The following is a 27826-nucleotide window of genomic DNA, read 5'->3' as shown; positions in this document are numbered from 1 at the left end:
ATTCAGATCAGACAGAGGGTCTTGATATGAAAGTTTATCCATGAGTGTCATCTGCAAGGTTTTTCTTGAGACTCACCTCCAACTTACTACTACAAAACAGGTTGTCAACCCTTTCCAGAAACAGAATACGGTTCCATCCAACCACTGCAGCAGCAGTAGCAGTGCTAAACAAGGACACGAGCATGATCTCAACCCAAGATATTACTTGTAAGCGTTTGGAGACTAAATTTTCTTTTTCAGATGAGGGTCTGAAGAGCCAAATCCAGGATACAGCGTAAGTATCACTTTCATCTTTTTCTACGCTAGCAGTGTGGGACAACATCATAGCCAGAAGATTTCTGAATTCCTACACCATTTAACACGGTGGGTGCATGAAAACAAGCTACATTCAAGAGTCCGCAGATGGTCTGACAGTATCTGCACTAGCACCGTGGCTGGAAGCCTTCTTCATCTCCAGGGCGGTTTTGTAAGGCGGGGCGATGGGAGGCTGGACTGGATCCAAGCTACGGTAGGAGCCGCCTTCCGTGCTCGGGAGCGGGTATGAACGGTCCGAATCGTAGCCACTGAGATCCCCACAGGCTAGAAATGGAATATAGACCTTGTTTGGTCCCTCGAGCCATCCACTTCTGCAATCTGCACATGACAAATGGCATAAGGATTGAGTACTTCTCTGTATCATCTGCTGGGCCAATCAGAGCAGCATAGTGCTGTATTATTAGCCCTTACCTAAGTCGTCAGCTCCTGAAGGAGTCCCCACTTTCTCTAGCAGGTGGTAAAGATCTTCCTCCTTGAACCCTTCAGGAGGTGAATAATTCTCACAAACTGCAAACGCCTCTGTTTGACAAACGACAAGGACAAATAAATGTCAAGACCACATAAACGTTTTCCATTTTTCCATCAACATTATCCAGAAAGCATATGCATCCTTACTACATAGCAAATAGGATTGCTAATGGTAATCTCCCAAACATGCCCAACAACAACAATACTTTCAGAATTGTGACCATAAGCTATATGACCCATTGAAGGTAGATAAGCATACATGGCACACATGTATGAATCTTCTTTCAGAACATATAAAGGACTTACCAATGCTTGAGTTCCGGCTACTTTTCGGCTTCGCAAATGTAACTTGTGAGAAGAACAATTTTAGCTGCATAAAGCACACAGTGTGACAAGTACACAATATAAGTGTGAGTAGAAAACGGAAACATTAGCAAATTCTATAGCCTAACAGAAGTGTATATCACCTGGCAGTACAAGAGACTCGTATCTTTACCCCGAAAGATCTTCGCAACAAATTTTCCACCAACTTTGAGTACATGAGTCACGATCGTAAGTGCCTAAATGCAAGGTGGTACAAGAATAAATTAGAGAAATCCGAACTGAAGACAAGCATAACACAACTGACATAAGTGTTGTGCAACATAAAGTACACGGTGTTCTCCAGAAGTCTGGCAAAAAGGCTACTGTTGAACATGCTACATAATCTAATAAACCTAAAATCAATATTTTTAACTGATATTTATCCTATGAATATTACAAATTGTTGATAAAAGAACATGCTGATTCAAATTGGATGTAGACAGAAGATGAATATGAACTAACCGCAAGTATAAGCTGGGACTGAACAAATTCGTCCATATCATGAAGCCCAGTAACTGTAATCATCCAAAGAACCACAAGTATTTAATATTCACTGGTATATCCAAACGGATTATATTTAAGGATCAGCTCTCTCCAGTTCCTATCATACCATCAGGAGCGCCATCGCAAACCACCAAATCTGCTTTGCATCCATCAAAATGCCTAATAACCTAGCAAAACATTTACATGAGCTAAGTTGGCAGCAATCACATGAGCTAAGCTAGAAAAGAAAAATTTATGCTCCCCGTCCAAGTGTCCAACTCACCACTTCGGCTGTCCGAGCATTAGTGATGTCTCCCTGCACTTGTATAACACCTTCTATTGGAGCCATCGGTTGCAAGTCAATTGCAACAATGAGAGGAAGGTCGCCTTCCCTGGTACCATAACACAACACAAACAAGGAGAGCAAAAGGACATCAGATACTCACAACCAAATTACGCAAGAACAGGCAGTGGCACATTGGCGCAGATACTTACTTGTAATCAGGGGACTGTTTTGCTGGTACGTAGACGTTCCTGCTCAAAACCTACAAGTGCCAATATCAAATCAAGCAATCAGACAAACAAACCGTGGCACGGATGGGCTACTGAACACGGGCACAAGGATACCTGACTCCAGCTTCCAGGAGCAGCACAGAGATCAACCACACGCTTCACTCCTAACCCAAAAAAAAGGAAGTATTTTTTCATCAGATCGGTACTGTTCGTTCATGGTAGAGTACGAGATATTGGCCGCTACAGCTACAATACAAGCATGTCAAGGTGAGCATAGAAGGTAGGTCAAGCTGGTACCATGGAAGATGTTGAACTCCTGGTCTATCTGGAGGAGCTTGAAGGCGCTACGAGCTCTCCATCCTTCCTCCTTGGCCTTCCGGTAGTATATGTCCTGAGCAACCGGTGCGCAGCGCGGTGAGATGCGGCAGAGCAAAGCGGAGGAGGAGCAGGGTGGAGAGGCGGAGGAAGCGTACCCTCTTGTCCTTGGAGGCCTTGCCCATGACGACGACGAGGCGGACCGGGAGCAGGAAGGCGCGGCGGCGGCGGGGCGGTCTTGTTCGGAGATTGCGGCGGCGACGGAGGAAGGGGCGGGGGCGCGCGGGCCAACGGGGCGAGAGAGTAGTGTGCGTATGGGCCCACTGGGCTGTTAGACGGCCCACCTCACCGATCCCCCATCCCCATCCCCGGCGTTGGCCTGATTAACGCACGGGCTTCCAAATTGATTGCCGGATCTGGAGATGAGCCAGAGAAGCCAGTAGTAGCATGTTTGGGCCGATTATCCGATGGGGGTGAATGCACATGAGGTGTTTCACGAGAGCGCATGTTCGATGACAGTGGATTGAAGTGGAATCGGAGGGATCGGAGGAGAAATTAGTTCATTTTATGCTCAATCTTCTTCATTCCACTCCAATTCCCTTCTATCAAAGCGATATTGGTCAAGTCCTAATATCACCTTCGAGCCTCGGAACATAATGCATGCATCCGCTTTTGTGCAAAGCGGTGTATTTTAGCCTTTTGAGTTCAAGGGAAAGGAATTTCAAATGATTCTAAATCGACTGTGGTGGGTAATTAATTAAGTATTTTTCTCTTCTTTCTCAGCACTGGTGCAAGAAGTTCAAATCTGCAAGCAAGAACGAGCAAGACATTCCGTTGGTTCTGAAAGCGATACCTTCACATGCACAACTCACACCCGATGATGAGCATCTTTGAACGATTATGATTGCTAAGGGCAGTACTAACCTATAGTGTTCCAATCAAGAGATTCTTCAGTGACAAAGATAACCATTAAACTGGTTTGAAACGTCAAATCCATTGCAACATCTAATAGAATATTTCGATCTCTAGTAGGTATGACCTGGTGAGCATATGAGCCCAGGATACGATGATCCGGCAATCTCACATAAGACCATGTACAATAATATTCAATTTTTGGGGATTCAATTCGGCACTTTTCATAATCACTCGTCAGATTTTTTATCGTGATGGAATCACTTGTCATCTTTCTCAACTCCAATAAAGGGTCCAGCGAGGTTCGGAAGAAGATTAGAGAATTTTCGAGATGTGGTTTTTGAGAGTTTCCCAAGCTAGGGATGAAAGGTCGTCATCAGTGGTACACCGCCCTAGTAGTGGCAGAAGCAGGCTCGAAGAAGGGTGGGTTGGGTTGGGCAGAGCTAGATAGTGGCATTCGCCGCTCACCATGTTAGCACAAGTGCAGAACTGCACAGTTGGAGGATCCACGTATAGGAAAATATATTAATAATACTAAATAAATGTATTACCAAAATTAATTTTTATAATAATTTTTTAAATAATTTAATAAGTAAATGTTAGTGTACTAAAATTTATAAAAAAGGTCAAACTTAGAAAAAAAATGATTTACATCCCTTCCATTCTAGGAGAGGGGGAGCTGAGTCAACCGACAGACCGGCTAAACAACGTGACCCAACTCAAGCCCCGTTCGAAACCGATCGCATCAGGTCCCCTGATCACGAGCGCGCCGCCTCGTCCGCCGCCGCCGCGAAACCAGCGACAGTGCTCCCGCCGCCGCTGCATCGCGTTCACGCCGCCTCCTTTTTCTTTCTCCCGTCCACCTGATCCCTCTCTCTCTCTCGCTCGCTCGCTCGCCTTCCTCTCCTTAAGGCGACGACTGGGCGAGCGCCGCCGCCCTTCGCCAGGTATGCCCTATACCCTTTTCTTCCCTTCCCGTTGTGCGAAACCGGGCACCCCAAACCCTAATAATAAACATCTAGCTTTTGCGGATTTTATTGGGGGTGTACACCCCATAGATGTCATGTACTAGGTCATGCTACATGCAAGTCTGCTGTCAGGTTGCGGTGGGTTTGGCGTTGATCAGTTTCCTGTGTTTTGTGTTTCGGACTTCTGATTAGAGAATTACCGATTTTATATGTTGTGATCCTTTGCATTACTGACGATAAAATCTGATCGTGCTTTATTCATGTTTTGGTTGATGCATTCAGCCGCGTTTGATTGTCTGATGATGATGGCGATACATTGGCTCTAATCTCGCGGCAACATGAATGTGTCTGGGCAGATGTCAGGGCAGCCAGTTCAGATGAACTTAGGCGGCGGCAGGGGGCTGCAGCAGCACCAGCCGCTGCAAGTTGCTTCGCGCTACCCTGACATGGATCATCAGTTCTCAAAAATGCGCAGCGCCATGCACCGGAATATGTAAGTTTACCCTCCTTGCCAAATCCCAACTGGCTCTGTGTAGTGATTTATGATTAGCTGACGAAGGGCATATCGAGGTAATGGAAGAATTACTAACCGAATGATGTGCAGCTCTCCTGTGTGTTCTTGAAAAAAAGAATTACTAACCGGAAGGTGTTGCATATGTGTTTAACCAAAAGATTAAGCTATGATGCTAATTAACTCCAAATTATCATTGCCAGAGTTGATCATCTTATGAAGATGATGAAAATTGCTGAGAACCAGAGCCTTGGGAAACTTGCCGATAGGTTAGAGGAAGTACTGTACAGATTGCATCCAACAAAGGTTAAACGTCCATACCCATATTTCATTTTCATTATTAGCACCTCTATGTGTACTGTGTACATCTTTTTTCTGTTGTGCACTTCTTTCCTTATTTTTTTAGAAAATATTCTACAAGCAGGTTGACTACTATGTGATGCTGAAAGGACCAATCGAACCACATTTGCAAGGTGCTATTAAGGTCCTTTCCCGCCATGGTAATCAGCATCAACAAATGTCGCATCAGACACCAACTCCTTCCCACTGTGGCACAATGGTTCCAACACCTGGTATGGCTCAGAATACAAATGGCTAATGTTTATGAAAACTATGTTCTCCCTCCCTTCGTTGTTTTCTTTTTCTCGAACACGCAGGAGAGCTGCGTATCATTATATTAAGAAGAAAAGGGAGAGGTTTCGAACCCCGTACAGCACCACACACACGCTTCACATCATACAAAGAGCACTCTCTTGCCTTATTAAAATAGAAAGACCTTGACCACCTTCGTTGGTTCCTCCATATATAGTCAGCTACTTACTGTATTCTCCTTGTAGGTTCCATGTCCAATGGCTACCAGGATCCATCCATCAATGTACTACAAAATTCCATGGCTACCAGTGACTCATCAGTAATGTGTCCAGTGAATACGCAACGACAGGTAGCTCATATGATTCCAGCTCCAGGATTTAGCGGTCATCAGATTTTACCTTCCAATCCTGTTTACCCATGTGGAGCTGGATACCTCAATGGGGAGTTGAATGTCATACCACAAGTGCATGAGCAAAAACCCATGCCATTTTCTATCAACCAAGGTAGCTATCCAATGCAGCATGTAGGCACCCATGTTGGTTTTGGAGTACATTCAAGAATGTTGGAGGATTCCTCTTCAAATGGTTTGTCGGGTCCACAAATCAATGGTGATATAGGTTTCCCTGGCTCGAATATGCAGCTATCATACGGAACTGTAGCAGCAAAAGAATTTACGAATATACCTCCTTATGGCAATTCACCTGAGAAACTGCTGCAGCAAGAATTCATTTGTCATCCTCCAAAGGGAACACCAAGTAAGTGTTTTATTTTTTTACATGTGCAATATCTCTCTTATGCCATCATGTTTAATTATTTGTGCCATTGATGATTGATATTCTTCAACAATCCTACATGTTTTGGCAAGTGGATGTTCTTAGTTTAGATTAAAATTTGCCAATAGAGGTCCTAATTTTTTTTATGTACTCCTACCTACTTTCAACAATGTGGAACATCCAAGTGACTTTTAACTTACATCTGATATGCACTAGACTCGTCTTGCTGCTAATAATTTTATCTGAAGCCTTGGAGATATTGCTGCATGTTTTGATACGGTTGATATATGCGTTCCACATGGTTTACCTTTTTTACATTTCACTATCAGTTAGCAAACTAGTTCTCGTCATAGCCATTTGGCATTGCAAAACAATTAAATATATGCTGTTTTCTTCTCCAGCATCAGCGTTTGTTTCTGGAAATCTTCATGGCACTGTTTCTTCAACCTTAAAACCTATAGGAAACCAGATGAATGCTGCAAATACATTGCCCACTTCAAGAATGGAATGCGCATTACTTACAAGTCAGACAACCAAGCAATCCCTTCAACCAAAACCTGTTATAAAAGCCGAGGTATTGGATCAAACGGAAAATGTGATCTTTACGAAATCACAGTTACCTTACCAACATCAGCAGCAACATTATTTTGAGCCTAATCGTCCTTGTTCCCAGTTTGTGAAGGGATCACATCTTGGTTCTTGTTGTGATGAGCAACTATCTAATCAAGGAGCTTTACCATATAATGAGTTAATGTATTCGAAAGCAACTGAAGATAATGACAAAAGCGACCAGATGTATCGGCAGTATGTTTCTCATAATAACATTCAGATCACCTCAGGTTCTCAGCAGCTATTGTCTTCACATGCAAAAAATACTGAACTGATAAGCAGTATGTTTCAGAGACCAATGTCACAGGACGCAACAGAACAACATGTTTCATCTGATTGGCCCAATGCTGGTTGTGCTATGACTCCAATTGATCACAAACCACCCAAGCTTCCAACAAGAGGATCTGAACGTGCAACAAATAAATACGATCTACAAACATTGCGGCTGATCAAGTTCATTCATGCAAAAATTTCTCCATGCCCTCTTGGGGGTAGTTGTAAATCACCAATTTGTGCTCGTCTACAGGAGATATTGAAGCATTCTAATGACTGTCAAACAATAGATTGTTTGTATGGTTACTGTAAACAATCAAAGGAGGCTATTTATCACTACAATAATTGTGTTAATAAGCATTGTCCTATATGTAGCAAAGCAAAAAGTCTGAGCCACTATTGTGATCAAACTAACAAGAGGAATACATTTGAAAGGAGTATCAATGGGGCAAATGGTGACAGAATGGGCATCAACATGGTCACAGCTGAAACCTTTGACGATCAACCACCTATGTCAAAGCGTTTAAGGTTGCAACTCCTGCCTCCTAATGTGTCTCATAGTGCTGATGCCTCTGTTCCTCAAGCATGTACAGGTATTGTGTCACAGCAAGCTCATCCTAAACATCTTGGGCAGGATAAAATGATATTCCCAAAACAAGAGCAAAACATTGAGATCGATATACAATCACCACGAAAGGTTGAGATAATTAGGTCTTGTGCTGTTGGTAAAACAGGTGCAATTCAAACTTATGTGGTTCCTGATGTTTCAAATGAGCTAGATTCTTATATTGAGAAAAAAAATTGCCTGTCCGACAAAGATACAAATGAAATTGTTGTTGATATTAAGAATAATGCAAACGGCTCTACAGATGCCATGATGTCCAAGATAGAGAAAACAAAGAGAAAAGGTGTTTCACTCATGGAATTGTTCACTCCTGAGCAAATACATGAACACGTCCGTAGTCTAAGACAGTGGGTTGGTCAGGTATGCTTCTTGACTATAAAAAAATAGATATCACACTTATTTTTGCTTAGTTAATGCTCAGATTTACGCTCCCTTGGTAAATTTTAATTGCAAAATCAGGAATAATAATATTCAAGAGTTCCCTATTGCTTTCATGACCATGTGTGTACCATATTATTGTTATAAAACTACTTGTAGAAATTTTCTCTCTTGAGCCATGAATAGTTTTTAACAGATGGTTGGAGTTGACAAATTCAAAAGACAATTTCAATATGGAAACAATAAGTGGTCAGTGTACTGGGATTTCCTGCCGACAAACAAAATTTGAAGCATTTTAGTTATTTTGAGCACCATGCATCAGGTATTTTGGGAAGGATGCTGAACTTGCAACAGCATTAGCAAAATGAAAACCTATAGATGTTGATTGTTAGCAGATAAGAAATTTTAACATTGCTTGCAAAGTTGCAAGTGGGTCTAGATGTTGATAAGAAATGCCCATGTGCAATATACTTGAAAAGTTAATTTTGAATTTAGAAAAGTTAGGTTGGTCTTAACGTTCTTCCCCCGTGTAGTGTTTTTTTTTATAATTAGCATGTTTTATTGCCTCAGTACCCAGCTGGTCACTGCCGGAAGTTTTTACCCTCATCCATGGCCAGTTACCAATGGAATTTATAAAATCTATATATTTACTGATTTCTAAGAAAATCTTTTGGTTGGATTCATATTTTTCTGTTGCTATTGGATACATAATTTAACCATAGCATGAGTATGTGTCTAAGGCACTATGAAGATTTTTATGAAGTATTTGCAATAATTTCTTCTTTTGACAGAGTAAGGCTAAAGCTGAAAAGAATCAAGTAATAGGGCATTCCAAAAACGTGAACTCATGCCAGCTTTGCAAAGTAGAAAAGCTTTTCTTTGAACCTCCACCAAAATATTGTTCTCCCTGTGGTGCTCGGATAAAACGGAATGCACCATATTATAGTGATACTGTCACTGAAAGTGGTCCCTACTATTTTTGTATACCATGTTACAGTGAATCTCGCAGTGACTCAATTTTAGTGGACAATATTCAACTGCTCAAGTCAAAACTTGTGAAAAATAGAAACGATGATGAGCTTGAAGAAGCGGTAAGCATTTTATTTTCCCTCTTTCCTGGCTGTATGTCCTCATAGTTATGCATTCCTTTCCTTGCATATTAATTTAAGATAATTGATTGGTTCCACAGTGGGTTGCATGTGACAAATGTAAACGCTGGCAGCACCAGATTTGTGCTCTTTTTAATGCCAAAAGGAATGATGAAGAAAAAGATGCAGAATATATTTGCCATAGCTGCTATATTCAAGAGATAGAACATGGTTTGCGCATGCCTTTGCCACTGAATACTGTTCCTGGGGCAAAAGATCTGCCGAGGACTGTGCTTAGCGATCATATAGAAGAGCGCCTTCTTCAACGCCTCAAAGAGGAGAGACAGAACAGGGCCAACAAATATGGGAAAAATTTCAGTGAGGTTGGTAATAAAAGCTGATTTGGGAGATCACAAACCTAACTCTTCCCTGGATTTCCCTTTAAAAGTACTTTACAAATTCATAAAGCCTGCAGACTTATCTTTTCAAGCTTTGCAATATGGTTACATCCTGGAATCTCCTCTTGTGAAAGTACAATAATTTGTGAGGTCCTTTCTTATGAGCAGATGTGCGTGTACTTTCTGAGTATTGTTTGGTATGCTATGTCTTTATTTACTCCAGGTGAACTTTTTTGGCATTTCTGGTTTTGCTATGTCTTTATTTATTGCAGGTGCAACTTTTGAGTATAGGTTGACAGGGGTAACATAGCCGCACGAAAGTTGTAGATGCATTTTATGATGTCCTTTGCACATCATTAAGAACCTCCTACTATGCACCACCGCATTTCCTGTTCAGACAAATCATGTGTGTTCGTTTTATATGCAAGTACACAATTAAGTGTGCTGCTAAAAAAGCTTCTAGAAATGTGCATTGATCACACCTTTCTTAGTCACAAGAAATTCTAGAACTAGAAATTTTGTTGTCCTTATGTTTTCCTCACTTATTAGGTTCCTGGAGCAGAGGGGCTTGTTGTCAGAGTTGTTTCATCAGTAGACAAGAAATTGAAAGTTAAGCCACATTTTTTGGAGATTTTTCGAGAAGATAATTACCCAGCAGAGTTTCCTTACAAGTCCAAGGTAAAAGAGTTCTCTGGTCATGTGAAGTAAAAAGTCACATATGATTTTATTCCTTGTCACCTATTCCGGGAAGAAAACTTTTGTTAACAAAAACTCCTTATCTGGTTTTTGCCATTGTTCCTGCAGGCCATTCTTTTATTTCAGAGAATAGAAGGCGTGGAAGTATGCCTATTTGGCATTTATGTGCAAGAATTTGGAGCAGAATGTGCATTCCCAAACCAACGTCGGGTGTATTTGTCATACCTTGATTCTGTCAAATACTTTAGACCTGAGATTGAAACTGTTTCTGGTGAAGCCTTACGAACGTTTGTCTACCACGAAATTCTGGTAATTCACTAGGACCAGTATGGTCAACCAAAGAGAGAGTATGGGAGGGGGATGGTACTCAGATTGCAGCCCCATTTATTGTCGTCTAACCACAGTTTTCCATGTGTGTATATGTTACAGATAGGTTATCTCCAGTATTGTAAGCAGCGTGGGTTCACTAGTTGTTACATATGGGCGTGCCCACCTTTCAAAGGTGAAGATTACATTATGTATTGCCATCCAGAGATTCAGAAGACACCAAAGTCCGACAAATTGCGAGAATGGTATGGCCATTTCTTGTCATTATGCCATTCTGCTTGTTACTAAGGTTCTGAAGTATAGATTAATGAATATCATATCTGGCATTTGTTAGTCTTGAGGTATGAGTTATGATTCCGCGTGCAGGTACTTATCTATGCTTCGAAAAGCTACTAATGAGGGTATAGTCGTTGAGCTGACAAATCTATACGAGCACTTTTTTAACCCTAAGACAGAATGCAAGGCTAAAGTGACTGCAGCTCGCTTGCCATATTTTGATGGTGATTATTGGCCTGGAGCTGCAGAAGATATAATCAACCAAATTCGCCTACCAGAAGATGACAGAAACCTGCAGAAGAAGGGAAAGTTAAAGAAGACTATTACAAAAAGAGCATTGAAATTTGCTGGTCTTACAAATTTAAATGGGAATGCTTCGAAGGATGCTATGCTGATGCAAAAGGTATATATTTTTCTTAAAATTCGGCAATATATGTTCTTTCCACCAAGTTTTATTTCAGTCCTCATAACTTAATCATCAATTTATGCTTCACAGCTCGGAGAAGCCATTTACCCAATGAAAGAAGATCTCATCATGGTCCATTTGCAACATTCTTGCCATCACTGCTGTATCCTTATAGTTTCAGGAAGACGTTGGGTCTGCAGTCAATGCAAAAGTTTTTATATTTGTGACAAGTAAGTTTATTTGTTTTATAATGCCATACGATTATTTGAGTACTTTTGTATTATAGATGTGCATGTGCATGTGTAGCTTGAAACTATCAACTTAAATTATTGCATAGCTTTACTGTTCTTTTGATCTTGTTACAGCTAATATGAACCTTTGAGACTTATGAGTCTTCTGTTGCAGGTGTTATAATGTAGAAGAACAGCGTGAAGCGAAGGAGAGGCATCCAAGTAATAGTACTGACTTCCATATACTACATCCAGTAAGTTATCTGGAAAGTATTTTAACTAATCAGACAAAGGTAAAGAAAAAATGCCAACAATATTAACTATTATACTTGATGCCATCATTTAGGTTGAAATTGACGGGGTGCCTAAAGATACCAAGGACAGAGATGGCATCTTAGAAAGTGAATTTTTTGATACCAGGCAGGCATTCCTGAGTCTCTGTCAAGGAAACCATTATCAATATGATACCCTTCGTGGTGCAAAGCATTCCTCAATGATGGTGCTATACCATCTTCATAATCCAACTGAACCAGCTTTCGTAACCACATGTGATGTCTGCAAGAACAATATCAAAACTGGTCAAGGATGGCGGTGCAAAGAATGCGATTATGATGAGTGTGTTGCTTGTTACAAACACAATGAAGGCGCCAATCATGTCCACAAGTTAACTAAGCAGCCAACAGGAGCAGACATGGATACTCACCAAAAGAAGAGTGCTGAAACGGTATTCTACTTCTTACATTGTTATAATTCATCTGTTTTTAGTGACTGTTTTAGCATTGGTTATCAAAATAGAGACTCAATCGCTTCCATACCATCATTCACATTTGTAAGATCCATTTGATAGTCACCAATTCAACATGCTATTGATCCACACACCATGGGAAAAACAACAGAACATGTAATCTTTTGTGCATAACGTAACTGATAGTACATAGATGTTCTTTTTGTATTATCGATAAACTGACCAATGGAACTAACTTTAAGGCCCCGTTTGGATCTTCCTAGCTTATTATGAGCCGCGAGCCTGCGATAGCTGGGGATGGAGGGAAACCAGCTTATAGCTTTTTATAAGCTGGTGGTTTGATAGTTGAAAACTGAACTATGCTGGGCAGTTTAGCTCTAACTGATCCAAAAGGGACCTTTGTGGCAAGCTTGAACTATGTCACTTTTTCTATCCACCTATTGATTAATCCCAGAACGAATTGGTCATTGACTACATAATGATGCATTTTTTTGTGGTGCTACAGACACAGATGTTGCTCCGACTTTTGGCACACGCAGGATCTTGCCCGGGCCGTGGTGGTTGCCAGTATCACAATTGCCGAAAACTTAAATCTCTCTTCCATCATGGAACACAGTGCAAAACACGTTCATCGGGAGGCTGTCGTCTGTGTAAGAAACTGTGGGGCTTGATTACACTCCATGCCAGAGGTTGCAAAGAATCACAATGCAATATACCAAGATGCAGGTATCTTCCGATCTCATCTCTCCCTCTCAACACAATCACAATGCACCGACACCAGCACATGTGCATCATGCATCGTTCCACAACTGAACTGAACTGAACTGTGATTGGGAACAGGGATACGAAGGAGTATTGGAGAAAGCTGCAACTGATGCAATGGCAGTCTGAGTCCCGGAGGCGTGCTGCCGTCAACCAAATGATGATGCAACGGCAGTTGGAGACCAGTAGCCGGGCTGCTGGAAATGGTGTGAACGTGTAAGGAAGATCAAGAGGACCTGCATATTAACAGCATCAATGCGTTCTATACTGGGGATGAAATGTCTTCCATTTTCAGCCTCCTTGCTCAGTTCACCTGACTGGAAGTGGTACTGCAGCTGGTGGCTCATCCCTGACATGATTCGTTTTGTTCATCATGTTCAGATCTGGTCTTCTATTGTATGTTGCTCATGTATGATAGGTTTCTGTGCAAGTGTCAATTGATGAGAAAATTTTGTCGTAGTTTCTTTTTTCTTGGTAAATACAGAACATGGGTCTCTAGGAAAGACACAGATATGGCCAGTCTTTTCATTCATTGATTTCTTTTTTTTTTAGAATACGCAGGAGAGCTGCGTATCTTTGTATTAAGAAGAGAAAGCGAACAAAGTTTTTTACAATACGGGCCTACCGGGCGCACGCGCACACGGGTTAAGGAAGGGAAAGGTTTACATGATGAAAGAAACTAATGCAACCGAGAAACAACAACAACAGAGGCAGAGCTCTGGTTCAGCTTGCCGGCCAGTTGAAAGCAGCAATGTGCTTTGCTCCAGCCGCGCTCCAGAGGCTAGCCTCTTCAGTGATATTGGCCACCAACTGAGCAGGTGTTTTCAACGCTGCTCTCTGGAAAACACGATCATTGCGCTGCTTCCATATCCTCCAGGACACTAGCATGAAGATGGAGTCCATTCCTTTACGTTTGTCAGCGCTGATCCCCCCTCTTTTCTCCAGCCACCAGTCTGACAGAGAGTGATTGGGCAATGGCGGAGCATTCTGAATGTTCAGAGACAGACTGATGATGTGCCAGACTTGCTGCGTGAAGGAGCATTTGGCCAAGAGATGCTGTCTTCTAGCTGCAGTCCACAGCCTTTCCCTCAGGGCCAACCACATGAAAAATTTCACCTTCAATGGTGCCCATGCACGCCAGACTGTGTTTTGGCCACCGGAGGTTTTGGCCATTCATTGATTTCCGTCCTCACATTTTGTATCTGTGTAGGACTGATCTTCATTCAAAATTGAATTTATGCAAAAAAAAAAAATGCCTCATCTTTGCATATTCCTCTGCCGTCACACACCCTATTTGCAAATGCCCTCTGTAGTTTTATTTGCCGGGTATGCAATTTTGCAAATATATCACGAACTGAAGACTCAGAAGATTAAGCGGGGGTCACTATTAGATTTTATGACGATGATGATGTGGTTGTTTCATACTCAGTTCATAATTTTTTATCTCACAAAGAGAAATGAAAATAGAATTTAAATCTTCCTAGTGGTGTTTTCTCCTTGAAAACGAGCTAAACACCGTCACAACCTAAATGATTATGCATGGTTAACGTAATAGTAACAATAAAGCTCTTACCACTTTTCTTAAAAATCAGGTTGAAGCAAATTTTAGCTGACTTTCCCCGCGGTAGAACTTATCCACCCGAATTCGAGTTTAGACTCAGTACGGGTGTTCTCGTTTTTCTAAATTTATTTCAGTGTCCAACACGGTTTTGAGTCCGAATTTAGTACGGGTGCTCTTATTTTCCTAAATTTATTCCGAAAATAATCATGATGTTGTAGCAACAAAGAGTATAAAAAAAGTCGAGGCTGGAGCATTTCTAGATAGAAACACAGGAGTTGGAAAATTTGGTGTCTTCCAAATAGGACTGCGCGTCCCAAATGTGTGGCATTCAGTCTCGCATTTGCTTACTGCCTGCTGGTAATGGCCAATGGGTCCAAGCAAGCAACCACGTCGAATGATGGACGAACTGGGTGGTGGACACGTGAACCCGGCACGCCCACGTCGCCGCGCCACCCGCCACCGCGCGGCCACGCCTCCGGCCTCTCCTCCTCCCCTTTCCCCTGCCCCCACACTGCCTCCCTTTATCCGTTTGAGTTCCTGACGGCGACATGCCGTGCCCGGCCACCTCGTCGCGTCTCCCTGCGCCGCGGGCCCCGCCGCCGAGCTCGCCTGTGCGCCAAGTGTGTGCCAGCCCGCGCAGCAACCGCAGCCACAACTGGAGCCCGGCACGGCAGCCACTCAGGCCGCGCCCCCAAGCCCCCGGCCGGCTTTATCACCCGCGGCCGCGAGATTCAACCAGAAGAATATTTGCGGCGACCACGCCGGATTCCGCCACAGAATTAGCCGTCCGTCGGCAGCAGCAGCGGCAAGAGCATGGCGGCCATCGTGGCGGCGCCGCGGGCGTCTGCGCCCGGCGGGGCGGCCGTGAGTACCATCGCGGCGTTCCACAGCCACGCGTCCCCAACCCGCGCTCCCCCGCGCGCCGTGACCACCGCCGCTTCCTCCTCCGTCGGCGCCACCAGGCGGTACCACCACGGCTCCGCGTGCTGCTTCGCCGCCAAGCCCACCACGCCCGTGGCCGCCGAGCTCGTCGACCAGGACGGGCCCGAGATGGCCACCGCCAGCGCCGCCTCCACGCAGGAGGCCGCCAAGCCGCGCAAGAAACGCCGGTCCCGGAAGGCTAAGAAGTCCGCCACCGCCATGCTCGAAGAGAAGGACGAGGGGGCGGACAAGCCGGCGGCATCGGCGTCGGCGGCAGACGACGAGGCGAAGAAGAGGAAGAAGGAGGCCGGCGCCGAGGATAACGCCCGGGCGCTGGTGGCCGGCCTCGATGACGTGATCGTGAACCCCGTGGGCCTGGGCCGGCGGTCGCGGCAGGTGTTCGACGAGGTGTGGCGCAAATTCTCGCGGCTGGGCCAGATGTCCAGCGCCTCGTCCACGGCGCTGGCGGAGGAGGAGCAGGCCGTGCTCATCCGCGGCGGGCCCATGTGCGAGTTCACCGTGCCGGGGGCGCAGGACACCACCGTCCTCGTCGTCGGCGCCACCAGCCGCATCGGACGCATTGTCGTGCGCAAGCTCATGCTCCGAGGCTACAATGTCAAGGTCAGCATACGCGCGCCACTGCGCTTCTTGATAGCTGCTCCTGAAACGGTGTTCGCTGATTTGGCTGAAATGGCAATGATTTTTTATTCTTTCAGTTACGACTCACAACATTGGAGTGGATAGCTCAACATGAAACCTTACTTGTTGCATAGTCGTTTTCCTAAGGAGACAAACCTAAACGATTCTAATTTAGCATTTCAATTTTCACAGCCTGTCATTAGCAAGTTTTTCTTGGGTTCATGCTACTAATGCCTATCTAGATTTTCCGCCATGGCTGCAGCCTCTGAATCTGCTGACATGCTCAAACTGTTATTGTGAGTCACTGCCTGCATAATTTAGCTGAGCTTAGATTGTGCGACTCATTAAGTTGTCCCTTGCATCATTACATGCTGCAATTCTAGAGTTTAAGGTCTGAAATGATTGAAGCAATGTATCCACTGTGTAATATGAACAGTTGAACGCTTGAAAAAAAATCTACAATAGAAAAATGGACCGTGCAACTGTTTTACTGAAATGTCAAGATGATCTATACTGCTAATTGGCTTGTGGAAAACAATCAATTATTGCGGCAAACATCTTCCTTAATTTCTGTTTGAAAAGAATCTGAAAAATGAAAATTGATGGAGCTTCTCTCCTCAGTGTGTGAGCTGTTTCTCGTGCAATTATTGCTGTTATAGTGTTTTACTATACTTCAAGACATCTTATCGTTGGTGGTTTGATAAACTAGGAAAAGTCAAACCTAATTTTCTCCTATTATGACAGGCTTTAGTAAGAAGAAACGACCCTGAAGTGATAGATATGCTCCCAAGGTCGGTGGATGTTGTTGTTGGTGATGTTGGTGATCCTGACACTGTCAAAGCAGCTGTGTCGGGCTGCAGCAAGATAATCTATTGTGCAACTGCACGTTCAACTATTACAGGAGACCTAAATAGGGTTGATAATCAAGGAGTAAGGAACGCCAGCAAGGCTTTCCAGGTATTCCTTCCAACTTAATTTTCTCATGTCAACATATATTTTTATAATGTTATTAAGAACCACCAGTCCTTAATAAAAAGCATGTCACCAAGCTCAGCTTTATACTGCAGGATTACTATAACGAATTGGCCCAGCTCAGAGCTGGTAAAAGTAGCAAGAGCAAACTCCGGATAGCAAAGTTCAAGTCAGCAAAGTCCTTGAATGGTTGGGAGGTGCGCCAGGGATCTTACCTCCCAAATACTTTTGCTTCTAGATTTGATGAAGGTATCGATGCAGCATTTGAATTTTCAGAAGATCGGAAGGCCGTTTTCTCAGGTAGCACCTTTTATTTTGTTACTTTCAGACATGATTTTCAGTAAAAAAAATACACTGATTTACCTGGTTATTCTGGTTTATTTTGCATGTCTTCGGTTTCTTATGAACTTCCTTATTTTCAGGATTTGTTTTCACAAGAGGTGGATATGTTGAGATATCAAAAAGGCTCTCTCTTCCTCTAGGTTCCACACTAGACAGGTATTAGGAGCTCTTATGTTTTGTTATTCTCTGATGTTACAAATCTTTATGAATGAAATTATGCATCAGAATGTACTATGTGAGTGACATTCACTTCTGTCGCTCTATGCATAGGTACGATGGTTTACTTTTCTCAGTGGGAGGAAATGGAAGATCATATGTTGTTATTCTTGAGACTGGTCCACTGGCAGACACGTCACAGAGCAAGAAGTACTTTGCTCGGATGACTACAAAAGCAGGCTTTTGTAGGGTAAGTACTAGGTATTTTGTTTGATATCTTGGCCATATGAGCTGCTTAAGATGAATGCTAGGCCAAAAAAAAGGACATGTAGAATTTAATCTGTTTTGTATTTTTTTCCTGCAGGTAAGAGTGCCATTTTCATCTTTTCGGCCGGTAAACCCACAAGATCCTCCCCTGGACCCTTTTCTTGTGCATACACTAACCATTAGGTTTGAACCAAAAAGGCAGGTTAGTGCAATATGCTGTATTAACTTCCAATGTTACCATAAGACAGTAAATGCAGCTTTGTCTATGACATCAAAAGGATGGCTTAGCAACTAATTCTTTCTGCAGAGGCCTGGTGACGGATCTCAAAATGCTAGTGACCCCCGAAACTTTGAGCTAATATTGGAATACATCAAAGCTTTACCTGTAAGTTGTTCCTACAATGATTTACTTTCACATAATTTAGGCTACTTGTTTACTCTGCCCCCCAAAATTGATCGTTGAAAACTTGAAACCAAGTCTTTTTATGTTGAAATTTTTTCCAACATTCCATCTGATCATTTACCAGGAATTACTACCTGTCTCATGTACTTATAAGCATAGTTTACTTTTTTTTGCAGACTGGACAAGAAACAGACTTCATACTGGTATCGTGCGCAGGTTCAGGAATTGAACCCAACAGAAGAGAACAAGTTCTAAAAGCTAAGAAGGTTATACTTTGCATAACCACTTAAACACACCTGTATGTCTATATCTAATTCAAATATTTAAGGATCTTGATACTCTTGTAGGCTGGAGAAGATGCATTGAGGAGGTCAGGCCTTGGATATACAATCGTGCGCCCAGGCCCGCTGCAGGTATCGTACTAAAACACTTGCTGATATTGGTGAAGTTTCTAGCAATTCACTTTGGGCTCTTGATATTAGCAGTGGGATAGATAGACATATGGTTAACCTAGAAGCAATCTATTTCCTTCTTATGAGCGAACATGGAAGTTACTTTCATATTGCTATCTGTGTTTTATTCAACCTGGATTGCGTGATGACCATGACGATCCTTTTTATATCGTTTCAGGAAGAACCTGGTGGTCAGCGTGCACTGATCTTTGATCAAGGGAACAGAATCTCTCAGGTGAAATATCATGGACCATTAGTTGCTTGTGTGACGCCATATTATGCGGATCATATGCTATAGATGGAACACTATATCTTTAACTTTCCTATGTAGGGTATTAGCTGTGCTGATGTAGCAGATATTTGTGTCAAAGCATTGCATGATTCCACTGCGAGAAACAAAAGCTTTGATGTAAGATATATTCTTCTGCCTCTTTCATGTATAACGACGCTTTTCCAACTGACAATAATCAGCAGTTGTGCAATGGCTAACTTGTTACTACGCACTCAATTAGGTATGCTACGAGTACGTCGCTGACCAAGGGAATGAACTCTATGAACTTGTAAGTCTATAACTGAAATCCAAAATTGGTGGATCGTCTAATTCCAATGAGGCCATAAATTGTTGTTTCTTGTTCGTTTTCATGTTTGATAATGCGTTGTGAATGTTTTTCAGGTGGCTCATCTGCCAGACAAGGCTAACAACTATCTTGCACCGGCATTATCTGTTCTAGAGAAGAACACCTGATTGATGTGCCACGAGACTCAGATATATGTGTTTTATACAGGTCATATAATGAGTATATTTTCTCCTTTTGTAAAGCCATACATTTTTCTTTTGTATACAAGCCTTGTGGAATTCACATGGTATGCCACTTCGGCACATTTTGTAAAGATCGCCGCACAGATTGACTTCAGGAAACCAATATCATGAATTTGTTGTAATTATAAGTCCTCTCCTACTCCTTTTCATTTAAAAACGTAAACTTGCGCATTTTGACACCAGAAAAGAAAATAGAAGAGGCCAACTTTTGAAGCAAAGGGAGCAATGCCCCTGATGAAATGATATGATTTGTTTGCAAAGTTATCTATACACTTATCTTGAAAGTCATAAACTTGTGGCCACAAGTTCAGAATGCAAACCTGGTCCACTTATCCCGGTGTAAGTTGCAATGTCTGGCCACACTCACCATGTCATAACTCTGCAACTGCAAAATCCTACCAGGTATAGCCGTGTGATCTGTTTTCAGCATCAGTGGTCCGGAGCACTCTTACTCTCTTGGGAAAGTTGGTTTCAGGCTGTCTGCTGCTCAAGCAGCTGTAACTGCAGACATCACCTGATGCTGATGGTTGGCAACCAAAGATTCAATGCTCTGATTCTTCTTGGTTTGTCTCTTCCATCAGATTTGTCATGAGTAGTTGCATTTGTTGGTTCTATGGTACATAGGCCTGTTATCAATTTAAAGCTGTGTTTTCCTGTTTGGTTTTGTATCATCTCACATGATAGCATATGAATGCAAGCAATGTTACTATTGAGTAAAGGAAACGAGTGAGCCTAGCCTGAACATTGCTTTAATTTTTTTAAAAAGGGCTTTATTTAAATTTTGAGACAACATAATTGAAGCAATTTTGCAAAAGAGTTCTTTGTTACTTACAGAGGTCTAGAACTGATCGTGTATGCAACGCAGGACTGTTTGTGCCTGCGATATGTGATAGTCTGAAGTCTGAACTCAGACCTGAATGAAGAGTAGGTGACAACTGAAAAAAAAGGGGAGGATGGCGACAAAGAAACGCAAGCCGCTAGTCTACTAAGGCGGGCGTCGCCATCGGCTAACCGAGGCCTCAGGATTAGCAGCCTTCTCCGAAATCCCTCTCGTGCTGCTGCGTCTCCTCCCCCCTCATCTTCTCCTTCTCCAGCGTCCAGGTAAGCCTGCCGCCATCTCTTCCTCCTCATCTTCTTCTCCAAGATTTGGTCTTTGACTGCACAACAGCAATCTCCTGATTTATTTTCCTCTGAGAATTGCTACTTCCAACCCCAACTTCTATTCAATTCAACTGCTGCTCCCTCTTATTCTCATCAAGATTCAATTTATACCTGTTTCTGAGAATCTGCGACCCAATTTTAGTCGAATTGTGCAGCATTAGAAGATAGGATAGTTCCCAATTGCTAACCATGTCTGCGGAATCCATCTTATTGGCGTTGACGTTGCAGCTTGGCCATGGCGTCCACCGTCTCCTTCTCCCCCTCCAACGTCCAGATGCTCCAGGCTAGGAGCGGCCACGGCCACGGCCACGCGGCCTTTGGGAGCTGCTCCGCTGTTCCAAGAGCCGGGCCAAGGCTGCGTTCCACGGCCGTCAGGGTCAGCAGCGAGCAGGAGGCGGCGGCGGCCGTCAGGGCACCGTCCGGGAAGACCATCGAGGAGTGCGAGGCCGACGCCGTCGCTGGGAGGTTCCCTGCTCCCCCGCCTTTGGTTAGACCAAAGGCTCCTGAAGGAACACCGGAGATCAGGCCCCTTGTATGCACTCACTGGATATCCAATGTCAATTATGCTCTCTAGTCCAATTGCAAAATTCTGAATTGTAGAATTCCTTTCCCACGTATTGCTCAGGACATGACAAAGCGCCCTCGTCGCAACCGGAAGTCGCCTGCTCTTAGGGCTGCATTCCAGGAGACAACCATCTCACCTGCCAATTTTGTGCTCCCATTGTTTATCCATGAAGGTTGGTAGTGGAATGCAGTGACATTGAGTGTTGGACATGAGAGTGTTTGATATATCTAGTTTGCTCCGTGATGATCTGCAGGAGAAGATGATGCTCCTATTGGAGCTATGCCAGGGTGCTATAGACTTGGGTGGAGGCACGGACTTCTTGATGAGGTTTTGGAAGTCTTAAGGATTATCTTATTATGAATGTTGACAGAGAAGTATATTTTCTTGGACAACTAGTATTAACTGTTCAGATTGATGTTATATGCAGGTTTACAAGGCACGCGATGTTGGTGTTAACAGTTTCGTGCTATTTCCAAAAGTTCCTGATGCATTGAAGGTATGTTAATGGATATAACAAATTTCTTGTTTGCTTTTGTCTTGGTGTGGCTCACACTCGTCTTTCCGTCCAGTCTCCAACAGGGGATGAAGCATACAATGATAATGGTCTGGTTCCACGCACAATCCGCTTGCTTAAAGACAAGTTCCCTGATATTGTAGGTTTTGCCCCTCATCCAATGTCCAGAGCTCGCATCATTGTTCTTAGTATCTTTTCTTGAAATCATTTTATTGGTTTAGGTTGTCTACACGGACGTTGCATTGGATCCTTATTCGTCTGATGGTCATGATGGTATTGTGAGGGAAGATGGTAAGAAAGATGGTCACCTTGTTTTTATCTGAGCACCCATCAGAGATACATGATATGTGACCATTTTCATCCATTCACTGCATGTTGATCTTGCTAATAATTAAAAAAAATTACTGTAAGGCCAAAGTAATTTCACAGATTTGGACTGCAAACTCAGATGATTACAGCTGTTCACCTTTTCCTAAAGATGCTGTAAATAATCAATTTCCATGTCTTCATAAGTTGTCCTCAGTAAACATTGTCAGGGTTACTTTTTTTTTCTGGGAGTCATAGACAATACAATTTGCATAATGTTGGTTGACTAGAAGTTAGTTTGAACCATGTTTTGTGCTTTTTTGTTTGCCTAGCTAAACTACTCATCGCTGCTCTTATTTTGCAATCAGTGACTTGAATGTTTCCTTTCATGGAGTAATTGTTAAGAAGCACACTAGTCAAGATGTTGATTTGGTTTTACGTTATGCTGCACAATGATGCTTGAGTTTGTATTTTTATAAGCACTTCAAATAAGTAATTTGATTTTTTTATCTGGACCAGATATTAGGGAAGTCATAAGAAATATCCAAAAGTAATCTTTTTGCTCCAGCTAATCATTGGTTTTTTTCTGTTTTACCTCAGGAGTAATCATGAATGATGAAACAGTTTATCAGTTGTGCAAGCAGGCTGTTTCACAGGTTGATCTCATCTCTTGATATTCTGATAATAGCATAACTGCATTAGTTCTTTTCACAAAAACTGCTTTCCTAAATAAATAGGCTCGTGCTGGTGCTGATGTTGTCAGCCCTAGTGACATGATGGATGGCCGTGTTGGAGCACTTCGTGCTGCTCTTGATGCTGAGGGTTTCCATGATGTCTCCATTATGTCCTACACGGCGAAGTATGTATCTATGATGTTCATGTCGCCATATCTTTTCCATGACCCATATTTGCAATCTTGCTACATCTGTAAGGTATGTTTTTGCAGGTATGCCAGTTCATTTTATGGCCCATTCAGAGAAGCTTTAGATTCAAATCCAAGATTTGGAGATAAGAAGACGTATGGACCTGACACTGAATATACTATTTATATCTTATAAACAATCTGTTTGCTTGATATCTAAATGTTTGCTTTCTCTTCATTCTGAAGTTATCAGATGAACCCAGCCAACTACAGAGAAGCTCTCATAGAAACTGCAGCAGATGAGGCAGAAGGAGCTGACATTCTACTAGTAATGCCCCTGCCCTATATAATAACAGTGGCTTGTTATGAACATGGAATGATATGTGTTGGTCTAAAACCATGGTCCTAATTTGACAGGTGAAACCAGGATTACCATACTTGGATGTCATCCGACTTCTTCGGGATAATTCAGCATTGCCGATTGCTGCCTACCAGGTTAGTTCAATACCCACGCTATTGTGAAGTTTTCCCTTTCATTTCGACAAAAAGTTTGTGCTCCCTGTTTGGTGTTGAAGTACGGTGCCTATGCTATTTGGCCTTTCCAATTGTCTGTCCTTTGGCGTTGGCACATACTGCATATCAAAATTCAATCTTTCCAATTGTTGGACACCTAACTAGTTAATCTCTTATTCATTGCCCAAGAACCTCTCTCACTTTTTTGACCAAGATCCTTATTTCGTTTAAGACCCATATGGATTTTGTTGTCCTGTTCTGGAAATGCATGTGTTGGCAACTCGGCATCAGTACAGTGCAAAATGTGGGGTTTGTTATTCTTACAGAAAGACGTCTGTTAATCGGCACCAAAGTTTTCAGTAACCGGATCCAATGCTGCTTCTCTGAAATTTCTTTTGTAATGAAATTCGCTGAATTGTTTTGATGGCACCCGCCACCCATGTACGTATACTAATCCCGGCCCTTGTTCAGGTATCCGGCGAGTACTCGATGATCAAAGCCGGTGGTGCCCTGGGCATGATCGACGAGCAGAAGGTGATGATGGAGTCGCTCATGTGCCTGAGGCGGGCCGGCGCTGACATCATCCTGACGTACTTCGCCCGTCAGGCCGCAGGCGTCCTGTGCGGCATGGGATCCAAGTAGGTCAAAACCTGGAAAAGGCCGCGGAGCTGATGAAACGCCGCCACCATTCTTGCATTGCGTATCACGCGACATGATGAGCTTGAGTTGAGGCCCGTTCTGCAGCCGTATCATTGTGTAGCCCAATTAGTTGCTGATAGTAGCTTGCAAATATCGTGTTGAGGATGCTTTGCTTGAACTTGGGACTCGAATAAGTAGTGATACGTATTAACACGTGAATTGGTTTGCGTCAGGAGATGGAAATAGTCGTGCAAACACTGTCAAGTTCCTTTTCTTTTCCCTACCAGAGTTTGGCATGCAGAGCTGAAGATTTTACGCAATCTTGGACCAGATGGTGCTTGTGGATGAGGCAACCAGGCAAGGCCCCGATGAGCTAGCTAGCCAATGGTTGGTAGGACGGGGCAATGATCTGATAACCTGAACAATGCCGAGGGCACATTCATGGCGTCTCATATGATCCCATCATCAGCTACGAGGGCTAGCTAGATCCTCGGGGTTGCCGTAAGAAGAAACGATGGCCTGGCCGTGCCCGATGGAGATCCAGCGCAGGCCCCGACGGCAGATCGATCCATCGATGGATGGATCGCATGTGGATGTGTCAGTAATAGCAGTAGGCAAGGCACTGTTCGGATCTCGAGCTGCCGGCACCGGCAACGAAGCAGGAGGCCAACCCATACGCTCCTTGCTTGCCGTTGCCGGCTTGCCGCGGCGAAACCCCAAACGGAAGCACCAGCACGCAGCTGCTCTCTTTCCTCTGAGCCTGAGCTGGATAACTGGATTGCATGAGCTCGCCGCCCTGCCACGGAGGAGAGGAGAAGCACCAGCAGGGCGAGGGGAGGAACAGTGTTGCTCGTCGCGTCACGTGAGGCGCCCAAGCCAATGCCACTGGAACTGTTAATTAAAGAGAAGTTAATACGATGCGCTGCCCTTGTCCAGTAAATGGAGAAGCAGCGGCCAACTGTTCCTGTTCCAGCAGCGGCCAGCCACAACCGCCGGGCACGCAGGCTAGGCTAGGCTGGTGGTGGAGTAGTACGACTAGTTTACGGCCTCCCATGGCAGCGCCATCGTCCTCCTCCCATCGGTATCGCCGCAGTAAATGGTCGAGGACGGGGAGGAAGAAGCCTTCCGAACCGTCGTCCATGGGAGGGCCGAGGCGAGGCCTGGAGCTCGCCGGCCTCACATGTGACATTGTCGGGGGCGGTGGCCGGCGCCTCTGGACCCTGGAATGCTGGTGCCAGTTTGCCACAGGGGTGGAGACGTGGAGTCCACCGTACTTCCTCCTTGTCGTCCCTGCTGCACGAGTGGCCCATGGAGACCCGAAGCTTTTTGAATCGCTTTTCATGGTTCCAATTAATCGGAGCTTTTCGTTGCGGCGCCTGCGGCTGCAATGACCAGCCAGCGACTAATCTGCTCGTCTCTGACGCCTTACTCTCACCACAATTCAGAAGAGCAATCAACAACGCCCCAAGATGGCAGGCACAAGGGAGATCGAGTGATGAACTGATGATCATGGAGTAAAGTGCTAGTACTTTAGTAGTAACGAACTAGTAGAGAACGAACAAAGAATCCGCAGAGCCTCTGAATCCAATCCGATCGAACAAACCTCAAAGGAGAGAAACTTTAAGCTACAGTAAAAAAAAGAACGGCAGGAGGAAGACGAAGAAATGGGGAAAGAAAGGAACAGCTACAGTGCAAGATGTACCGATGACGTCGACGACTCTGTCTCCGGCGAGGTGCGCTGACCGCCCGGGCGCGGAGGTGGCGCCCGGCCGGCCGGCTGCTCGGCTCGGCTGCTACGGCTAGTTGTTGTTCTTGTACGGCGTCGTTGGCGGCGGTGGGGACGCGTAGGACACGCCGTAGACGTGGACGGGAGGGAGCAGAGGCGGCGGCGGGGACGAGTAGGACACGCCGTGGACGGGCGGGAACGGGAATGGCAGCTTCCCCGGGTCGGACGGTGGCGGAGGGGAAGAGTAGGAAACGCCGTGGACGGGCGGGAATGGAAAACCGCCGCTGCCCCCGCCGCCGGGTGTGGATGGTGGGGAGTGCTGGTTCCCATGGTCACCGCCGTGGTCGCCGCCATGGGGTGGCGGCGACCAAGAGCCTGGAGAAGACGGTGTTCCTGGGGATGGTGGGTGGTAGCCTGGCGTCGTCGGCGTCGATGGCGACCCTGGTGTGCCGGGGGTACTTGATCCTGGTGTGCCTCCTGGAGTTGTCGGGGATGACGGCGATCCTGGTGCGCCGGGAGTCGTCGGCGGGTATGTCGATCCTGGCGTGCCCGGAGTCGTCGGAGTCGATGGCGATCCTGGCGCGCCAGGGGTCGTCGGCGGGAATGTCGACCCTGGCGTGCCTGGAGCCGACGGCGAGTGCGGCGGCCAGACGCCGCCGGGGTGCTCAGTGGGTGGTGCTACCACGGGTTGACCTGAGGGTGACCACCCGGACGATGGCGGCTGGTAGCCGGATGACGGAGGCGAGCCACCATGGGATGGCCCGGATGAAGGCGGCATTGACGGGTTGGGGCTGCCGCCGCCGCCGGGTGGCGTCGTCGAAGAGCCCCCTGGTGGAGACGGGTACGACGGCGTGGTGGAGCCCCCTGGCGGGGAAGTGGAGCTACCTGGCGGCGACGTGGAGCTCCCTGGAGGCGATGGGTATGACGGCGTGTTGGAGCCTGGCGGCGGCAATGTCTGCGGAGGACTGCCGGAGCCCGAGCCAGGGGGAGACCCAATGTCACCACCACCAGGCGGGCTGGACGCCGGCGGTGCCTGGCATTGCGCCGTGCTGCAGTCGAACGGGACGCCCGCGGCGGCGCACTGCGCCGGCGGGCGCTGCGCTGGAGCCCCAGGGATGCAGTTCCACCTCCCGTCCGCCGTGGCCGCCGGGCACCCGGGGCGCGAGGTGAAGAAGTTGTCCTCGTAGGTGAAGTTCCTGAGGCTCCTCTGCAGGCCGCAGACCGCGGGCGGAATGGGCCCCCGGAGGAGGTTGCCCGCGACGTTGAGCTGCTGGAGGGCACTCATCCCGGCGACGCTCCCGGGGAGCGGGCCCTGGAGGTGGTTGCCGCTGACGTCGAACACGGTGACCTGGCTGAGCAGCCCGACCTGCGGCGGGATGCATCCGCTGAGCTCGTCGTCGATGAGCACGATCTCGTTGAGCGTGGCGGCCATCCTCCCAATCGACGGCGGGATGCATCCGCCGAGCCTGTTGTGCGCGAGCACGACCACCGACGCCGGCGAGTTCCCCAGGTTGGCCGGGATGGGGCGCGTGAGGCGGTTGTTGTTGATGAAGATGGCGTCGAGCCGGCGGTCGAAGAGCGCCGGCGGGATGGGCCCCTCGAACTCGTTGAACCTGAGGTCGAGGTACCTGAGCGACGGCAGCGTGAGGACCACCTCCGGGAAGGGCCCCACGAGGCGGTTGTTGCTGAGGTCGAGCTCGTGGAGGAGGCGGAGGTGGAGGAAGGTGTCCGGGAGCACGCCGCAGAAGCGGTTGGAGTTGAGGTGGAGCAGCGCGAGGTCGGGGAGGCCCCGGGGGAGGTCCTCCGGGATGTACCCCGCGATGTCGGCGTGGTTGAGGTCGATCCCGGCCACGGCGAGCCCGCCGCCGGACGGGTGGGGCGCGCAGAAGACGCCGTTGTAGAGCAGACGTTGGGGCCCACCCAGTTGGCGGTGAAGTTGAAGGGGTCGGAGAAGATGCCGTCCGCTTCCACGACTGCAGCGC

The 27826-nt window shown here is 45.6% G+C and overlaps 5 protein-coding genes across 5 annotated transcripts; 3 read left to right on the top strand and 2 right to left on the bottom strand.

Moving 5' to 3' along the window:
* Window positions 1–21: 21 nt before the first annotated feature.
* On the bottom strand, window positions 22–2758 carry LOC101757177 (putative tRNA (cytidine(32)/guanosine(34)-2'-O)-methyltransferase). The gene is made up of 11 exons (XM_004966305.3): window positions 2616–2758; window positions 2440–2533; window positions 2257–2306; window positions 2125–2174; window positions 1913–2021; window positions 1757–1817; window positions 1609–1661; window positions 1251–1343; window positions 1090–1153; window positions 727–834; window positions 22–633 (listed from the first exon to the last, which is right to left on the bottom strand). Exons 1-11 carry the CDS (start codon window positions 2640–2642, stop codon window positions 389–391), a joined length of 954 nt encoding a protein of 317 aa, XP_004966362.1. The 5' UTR covers window positions 2643–2758; the 3' UTR covers window positions 22–388.
* Window positions 2759–4690: 1932 nt separating this feature from the next.
* LOC101772159 (probable histone acetyltransferase HAC-like 1) lies at window positions 4691–13639 on the top strand. Its single transcript, XM_022825783.1, has 16 exons — window positions 4691–4830; window positions 5052–5154; window positions 5273–5420; window positions 5685–6194; window positions 6614–8079; window positions 8889–9188; window positions 9287–9568; window positions 10133–10261; window positions 10388–10588; window positions 10709–10851; window positions 10973–11285; window positions 11379–11518; window positions 11694–11772; window positions 11865–12242; window positions 12769–12989; window positions 13104–13639. The coding sequence occupies exons 1-16, from the start codon at window positions 4694–4696 to the stop codon at window positions 13243–13245; spliced, it is 4692 nt and encodes a 1563-aa protein (XP_022681518.1). The 5' UTR covers window positions 4691–4693; the 3' UTR covers window positions 13246–13639.
* Window positions 13640–15263: 1624 nt separating this feature from the next.
* LOC101756227 lies at window positions 15264–19707 on the top strand. Its single transcript, XM_004966304.4, has 13 exons — window positions 15264–16128; window positions 16891–17103; window positions 17214–17418; window positions 17541–17616; window positions 17731–17866; window positions 17981–18085; window positions 18191–18268; window positions 18463–18552; window positions 18634–18699; window positions 18917–18973; window positions 19070–19147; window positions 19251–19298; window positions 19412–19707. The coding sequence occupies exons 1-13, from the start codon at window positions 15400–15402 to the stop codon at window positions 19481–19483; spliced, it is 1953 nt and encodes a 650-aa protein (XP_004966361.1). The 5' UTR covers window positions 15264–15399; the 3' UTR covers window positions 19484–19707.
* A 762-nt stretch (window positions 19708–20469) lies between these two features.
* Window positions 20470–24392, top strand: LOC101755545 (delta-aminolevulinic acid dehydratase, chloroplastic). Its single transcript, XM_004966301.3, has 13 exons — window positions 20470–20659; window positions 20948–21251; window positions 21345–21456; window positions 21538–21611; window positions 21712–21780; window positions 21854–21937; window positions 22020–22089; window positions 22705–22760; window positions 22842–22963; window positions 23051–23122; window positions 23213–23294; window positions 23384–23461; window positions 23951–24392. The coding sequence occupies exons 2-13, from the start codon at window positions 20955–20957 to the stop codon at window positions 24119–24121; spliced, it is 1287 nt and encodes a 428-aa protein (XP_004966358.1). The 5' UTR covers window positions 20470–20659; window positions 20948–20954; the 3' UTR covers window positions 24122–24392.
* Window positions 24393–25614: 1222 nt separating this feature from the next.
* On the bottom strand, window positions 25615–27824 carry LOC101771758 (leucine-rich repeat extensin-like protein 7; the record flags this gene model as incomplete). Its single annotated transcript, XM_012845349.3, is given in 2 exon segments — window positions 25615–27746; window positions 27749–27824. Coding segments are annotated over 2 exon segments (1905 nt in total), but the record flags the coding sequence as incomplete, so codon positions are not given.
* Window positions 27825–27826: the final 2 nt, after the last annotated feature.

Source organism: Setaria italica, chromosome IV (genome assembly GCF_000263155.2).
Source record: "Setaria italica strain Yugu1 chromosome IV, Setaria_italica_v2.0, whole genome shotgun sequence".
Lineage (NCBI taxonomy): Eukaryota > Viridiplantae > Streptophyta > Magnoliopsida > Poales > Poaceae > Setaria > Setaria italica.
The sequence above is the reverse complement of the archived record's forward strand: the minus strand, read 5'-3'. Positions and strand labels throughout refer to the sequence as shown.

Excerpts from the sequence above, each read along its gene's own strand:
- LOC101757177 (XM_004966305.3), bottom strand. The coding sequence starts at position 2,642 with ATGGGCAAGGCCTCCAAGGACAAGAGG. Across the intron at positions 1,818-1,912 it reads ATGCTCGGACAGCCGAAGTG|GTTATTAGGCATTTTGATGG; the intron begins GTGAGTTGGACA and ends ATGTTTTGCTAG. Across the intron at positions 1,344-1,608 it reads AGTCCCAGCTTATACTTGCG|GCACTTACGATCGTGACTCA; the intron begins GTTAGTTCATAT and ends CCTTGCATTTAG.
- LOC101772159 (XM_022825783.1), top strand. The coding sequence starts at position 4,694 with ATGTCAGGGCAGCCAGTTCAGATGAACTTAGGCGGCGGCAGGGGGCTG. Across the intron at positions 6,195-6,613 it reads TCCTCCAAAGGGAACACCAA|CATCAGCGTTTGTTTCTGGA; the intron begins GTAAGTGTTTTA and ends TTTCTTCTCCAG. Across the intron at positions 11,286-11,378 it reads ATGCTATGCTGATGCAAAAG|CTCGGAGAAGCCATTTACCC; the intron begins GTATATATTTTT and ends TATGCTTCACAG.
- LOC101756227 (XM_004966304.4), top strand. The coding sequence starts at position 15,400 with ATGGCGGCCATCGTGGCGGCGCCGCGGGCGTCTGCGCCCGGCGGGGCG. Across the intron at positions 18,553-18,633 it reads AAGTTCTAAAAGCTAAGAAG|GCTGGAGAAGATGCATTGAG; the intron begins GTTATACTTTGC and ends ATACTCTTGTAG. Across the intron at positions 19,299-19,411 it reads GGAATGAACTCTATGAACTT|GTGGCTCATCTGCCAGACAA; the intron begins GTAAGTCTATAA and ends AATGTTTTTCAG.
- LOC101755545 (XM_004966301.3), top strand. The coding sequence starts at position 20,955 with ATGGCGTCCACCGTCTCCTTCTCCCCCTCCAACGTCCAGATGCTCCAG. Across the intron at positions 21,938-22,019 it reads AAGACAAGTTCCCTGATATT|GTTGTCTACACGGACGTTGC; the intron begins GTAGGTTTTGCC and ends TTATTGGTTTAG. Across the intron at positions 23,462-23,950 it reads TGCCGATTGCTGCCTACCAG|GTATCCGGCGAGTACTCGAT; the intron begins GTTAGTTCAATA and ends GCCCTTGTTCAG.